This window comes from Varroa jacobsoni, unplaced genomic scaffold (genome assembly GCF_002532875.2).
Source record: "Varroa jacobsoni isolate VJ856 unplaced genomic scaffold, vjacob_1.0 contig00888, whole genome shotgun sequence".
NCBI classification, from domain to species: domain Eukaryota; kingdom Metazoa; phylum Arthropoda; class Arachnida; order Mesostigmata; family Varroidae; genus Varroa; species Varroa jacobsoni.
Genome location: NW_019214547.1, coordinates 107,208 through 113,034, shown reverse-complemented (window position 1 = coordinate 113,034; position 5,827 = coordinate 107,208). Strand labels below are relative to the sequence as shown.

General features: G+C 41.7%; 1 protein-coding gene across 2 annotated transcripts; it reads right to left on the bottom strand.

The window, feature by feature from the left end:
- Positions 1-130: 130 nt before the first annotated feature.
- Positions 131-5,452, bottom strand: LOC111271703 (gamma-sarcoglycan). Of its 2 annotated transcripts, XM_022852656.2 has the most exons (7): positions 5,251-5,452; positions 4,875-5,056; positions 3,206-3,490; positions 2,799-2,892; positions 2,312-2,455; positions 1,741-1,943; positions 131-1,266 (listed from the first exon to the last, which is right to left on the bottom strand). In XM_022852656.2, the coding sequence occupies exons 2-7, from the start codon at positions 5,037-5,039 to the stop codon at positions 1,066-1,068; spliced, it is 1,092 nt and encodes a 363-aa protein (XP_022708391.1). In that variant the 5' UTR covers positions 5,040-5,056; positions 5,251-5,452; the 3' UTR covers positions 131-1,065. The 2 variants fall into 2 exon arrangements, with proteins under 2 accessions (XP_022708391.1, XP_086829131.1); XM_086973005.1 differs by having other exon boundaries at positions 4,875-5,452.
- Between the last annotated feature and the right edge of the window lie 375 nt (positions 5,453-5,827).

Genomic DNA, 5,827 nt, shown 5'->3' with positions numbered 1-5,827 from the left:
TATATATATGGGTTTTTTAAGGCAAATGAAATAACTGACAACAAAATGCAATTCAATAAAAATTGATCTTTAAAGGTATACATTCTACCTTTTAATTAATTAATACACATTAATAATAAGTATTCGCCAGTAGTTGTTTTTATTAACAAGTGTAATTTATTACCATGTAAATTGTATACATACATCGTGCTGATAACCTATCAAGGGTCTCTGAGTATTTACTATGCTATGAGCTATTAGCTAGCTCTGCCATAGGCCCTCCTTACATCGGAAAACCTTAAAACTTACATTCTCATAACATTATTATCTATACATTTCAACTACTTCCGATCTATTTGTACGCTCTCGCCGCAATCATAGGCGAACCCTACGCTTGAGCATTCTTCTCTGGATAGATATCGAGATAGCCATCTCCGTTTACTGATAGAAGTGGAACTTTTACACTATAAAATTAATCGAATGGCCGTATCTCTGTAGCAAATGCAACGGTCAATTTTAGCGGTTCGTATATATCGCAAAGGGGATCTTCATACTAGGCTATCGTTCCGGGTGTCTGACAATGACAGAATTAGATCCAAGGGAATAAGGCCGAGCAAACAGGAAAATATTGTTCAGAATGCGCTTCGAATGACATGTTTTCTAGACATATGCCAATCTTGGCCTGAAAGCCCAACTTGCTATTTGCCCCTTTCATTTTAATAATAGCTTCTGTGCAAAACGAACTGTGGAGAGCGAATATGCTTTAGTAAGTAAAACGTACGAGCCTTTCAGCTCCCAAGTTCTGCTCGAAATTAGAACCACGAATTCGCCCTTGTTATTACCAATACACCTGTTCATATCGTCACCCCTAATAGTTTGCCTGTCTAGCTGTAGGACCGACACTAGGACGCAGCTGTGTGCGCGAGGACATATAGTCAATATTATCTAAACATCTACCTTCGGACTGTTTTTAGGTAAATAGGCCAGATATGCAATGCGTTATGTGCACTAGCGTGAGGCAGCTAGGTAATCGGCAGTGACAGAGATGCACTTCTCAAATGGCCAAAGCCGAAGTTGCAGTCAGCTTTAGCTGGTACTGCTTCTCATTAGGGCTTTTGTGCATAGATCAGGGTTATGTGTCCGACAGGAAGCTGCAGGAGATGCTAGGAAAAGGCGGCCGCTTGTACAGACGCACAATTGGTAGACGCCCCCGTAGGCTTTTCCTGCTTTAGATGCCAACGGGCTGCGCAGCTTCTCCAGATAGATGGATCCTGCGCAAAGCACAACCTATGGACAAATCCAGGGAATGAACAGATCAAAGTCGATGAGATAGATGACTAGTTGATGATCGTTATAAATATAAAATCTAATTAAATCATAGCGTTCTTTTCTCTCCGCTTTTAGCTCTAATGCTATATTGTACTGAAAAATCTCACGCACGTTCCAAACATATATGCAGATTTTTTTTTGCTTAATTGACATACTACCCTGACGGAGTCATTAGACTCATTCGAATATCGGTTCCCATATCGCAGCAATTGTTCTAACTTATTTTGGTAACTATTCAGATGGTACGCGGTCTTTAACTTATTTCAACTCCTAATCCTAAATGTGCTTTACGGAAATGCTTAAACGTATGCTTTAACAATTTCGTAGAATTCAATATACGAAATATAGAGGATTTGTCGTTTTATGAGTCTTTGGAAGATTACGAGGCAGGCTCCTTTCAGATCTGTACCATGTTATTTTAGTAGGCAGTACCTTGCCTTGGCTGGAGGTAAAAGTCAGGTTCTGGTTGGCTTCAAGGATTACGCGTGCTTCAGAAGATTCGATCGAGACTCTGCGAGGGCCCTCAACGCGAAGCTCGCGAGTGGCACTCTCTATCCGGAGGCCTCCAGAGTCGCCCCATGCCACCACAGGCGTTTGTAATGATACGCCATCCTCGAAACGCACTCCACCACGACCTAGGAGAAAATGGCAAGCGTGCACGGGAAAACTAATTCAAAAAAAAAAAAAAAAGCTGGCCCACCCGCTATATCTAGTTGCAAAGAATTGTTACTGAATATGCATAAATAGATTCGTAGTAGTACGCTCGAAGCCTGTAAAATGCGTATTTCTTGTTGTCGTTTGCTATAGTTGTTTACCCAGGCCATTGTAATATAATAATTTTTTTTTTATTTAACTTGGCATTTACTTAGTGATATCCCGAACAGGAGAGGAGCTGTAAAATGTAGGTTTGGCTAAAATTTCACTATAGGATTTTTAGGAAGATCGTCCAATTGCATTTTCGGTATGTCATGGGTAAGGCGTTTGTTTTGAGTGTCGAACTTACCAATGATCCTAAGGGTATGTGTTACGGTGGTGATAGCCTGTGACGATGATGCTGATGGTTGCTGGTCTCTTGCTTGGAAAATAAGCTTTCCATCTGCGCTATGTATAGAGAAGCTTTCGGCGAGGACATTTATCCGATCCGGGGCTACAGCAGGACAAAGTGTGAGCACTCTACAAAAACCTCAGGTGGTGCCTTGGCACAAAAATATGCTACTGGAAAACGTTTTTTAATAATTTTTGCGCTTGCCTCTAGAAAAATTTTCCTAACTAACATTACGGAAAGTAGCGGCAATCTTGACGTCTATGGCCAATCACTTGGATAAACAGTAAGTACTGTGTGCGTCATTGTTAAAGCTTAAACAACAAAGAAAATTGCACTTACTAAACCTAAAAGCTTAATCATGCTTTCCTTCCTCTGTCTTCGACATACGAACGACTCGAACGCTAACATACTTTAGACGCAGAAGTATAAAGATATGAGAACTTACCAATTGACATGTAACTTGTAGAACTTACATTGCGAGTTCTTGCTGCCGAGGACAGCGTTATGTTGATCTGCGATAGAATAAAGATTGGTTCATCCTGAAAAAAAGTTGAATGCATAACAAGAGACTAATTGTGGACGCTCGTCTTCGCACCGGTTGCCTAGATGCCACCGGGATACTGTTCGGTAGAGCCTGAGTTGCCTGGCCAGCAACTATTGCGTTTAGTTCCAAGTCTATATGGGCATCTAACTTAAGCGTAAACTACGCTTTGACGATGATTGAATCTACTCTTACCCTTTCTACTACCGATACATAGTATTGCTACAGCTTCATGAAAGACGGCCATCCATCATTTGTAAAATAGATTTGTCTATTGATGAGTGTTTTGCGTATCATGTTTGTCTACTTACGATTCGGGAGTGAATATTTTTGACAGCGATATCATCAAGAAAGTTGACGATGTCGTTGGCTCTCAGTGAGTTAGCTTTGATGGCGACAGAGGGCGCTCCAGTGGCGAGCGAAAAATTTATCGCCCTCGATATCCACAGCGTAAGCAGAAGATTGAGTGCTACGAGCCACGACAACGCGATCAACAGCATCAGAAGGTAGCGCTTACGCCAGCCACGAATGTCGATGACAAGGCCGTCGAATACCGAAGGTGCAGGCGTTAAAGGTATTCCAAACGAGTACTGGCACTGTTACCAAAGGATACATTGTAAATGAAATTATCTAAACTATCTCGTCTCCTATTCGATTGCGCTTTACGCATACGTTACAACACAACAAATTAATTTGAGTTTTCCAAATAATAAGGTGGCCACCCTGGCCTTCTCGGGTAGGAGGCCTCATACTCATATTCTTTTCGCTCGTTGGGCACAACTGCATTTTGTAGCTACAAGTGCCAGGTCACGCGCTACAAGGTCAAAAAAACCTGTTCTGTTTTTTTTATCGAAATTGCCAAGTTAATAGGGATCAGGTAGATATCTGTTCTACTTTGAAATTGATCACATCGACACGGGGGTGCAATTAATATGACATACTATACAGCGTTGGTGTAAACACAACAACGGTTTGTCACAGCGAACTTCTATACCAGCCTAAAATTCCGCCGTAGATCTCGGATATGAATTTCGAGGAAAACGAAAACACATATGCCCGTATTTTTAGACAGATAGTTATAACGATCGAGTATATGGCGTTCAGTTAGGGTATCGCTCTGGGATTGTAAATAGATTTGCAAAAAGCTTGGCAAACGCGCACGTACCATGCTGGTCAATAAAGCAAAAAAAAAATTACATATGCTAGACAGTCGCAACCTTGCTTGAAAATTATTTTTCAAAAAACCGGAAACAGATTTTAAAAAAATGGGAATCGGTTCGACTCCGCTCCATCTCTGCCTCTGCAGGATTTTCTAAAGGATTTAGACGATCGAAACAAGGTTGAACAGGATTCCCAGGGGCATTTCCATGGACGACTTCCGATTACATATTGTTCAGGAGCCCGTCTGATTTTCAGCGACCATGTGTGTAAGAAGTAGCGAAGTGTACTCAAACGAATAGTGGGAATATGCTTAAATAGTGCTAACAACTATTATTAAGTGCTCGTATTAGTAAACATTTGCATACCTACAGGCTAGTTTAAAGATCTCTCTAAAGCTAACTACGACTTGCTGAGTCGTTTACAAGTAACTTAGTTACCTGGGTACGAGCGCTACACCCTCGAGGATGTTTAGTTTTGGAAATACGCTTTATAGGACTCGGGATCCGTTTCGGCGGGTCCACACAAAAAATATCATAATGCAATGGCATTCACTGCCTTACAGATCACGATAAATGCGTCAATATAAATGCTCGGTTTTCGAAATCCTTGGATTTAGAGAGAAACACACACACTATGTACACAATCTGTATGCAAAACAGGTGAACTAAAGAAGGTAGTGATTCAAGTTAGCCCTTTTAATAGGCATATTGGGATCACATATAGGCCAACTAGATGCCGTACCCGTTATCAAAAACGCTGTGAGTCAAATAACGTAAATCAATCTCGAATTTATGCGCATTTCAGCATTTAAACACTGACCGTCCGTTGTAGTTCAACCGCATGGCTCATCCGCCCATTTTCTCGCTGCACTAGCACAACGTTCCGCTTAAGAGCGCCCTCTCTTGGCATACGGTGAAAACCGCTGACCAGCTCGTTAGCCCCACTGAATGCCTGGAGGGCAAATTCGTGGTCTCCTGGTGTCATTGCTAAATACTCGACAGCTTCAAACGCACAAAAACGATCTTGTTCTTAATTTTTTTTTAGCACTATATCTGTCAAACGTACATTCGCCAGCTACTAGCACAGTATATATTTCTAATGCGTTATTCAATAACAATTTTTCAAATGATCGGTTACAGGGTGTACGTTGATACTTTCCGAGTTACTTTCTGCTTTTAAATTTAGCACTCAGTACCGAATAAGCTAGCGTCCTTATCCTCATGACATGGGTTTCACCTTAGTCGTATACTCGTCTCCACTTTTATTTGGGTTCGGCCAAATTTTATAGCCACGATCGTTTGGCATAATCAAAGGTTCTTACACTCAGTCATCTCAACACGTCACTAAGTCCTCAGTAGCGTTGTGGAGCATCACGGTAACGAGACGATGTTCACTTGCGGAAGTCCATCGGCTTGGAATCTTTTGCGACCCACGTGTCAACCGCAAAGGGTGGGGCGGGCTGTGAGAGAGGGCCTGTGGGCTAAGCTCCGCCCTCTAGACGTTAAAGGGGCCTTAAAGAGCCTCAGAGTGAGCAAGATTGATCTCGAGGGCGAGGGCATTAACAGAAACATTCCGTAAACCTCATAGGATACGGTTGGCAATTTCTTCTATAAATTACATACTGTCTTACATTAAGCCCACTCTCCGTACTTGGTCGCATTAAAAAACTTACATCCAACAGTACTTCGTTAACGACATGCAGCTATCATTCAAATATCTGCACGCAAAAGTTTTACCATAGCCATAAGTTACGAAGTAACGAAAAGTAGAAT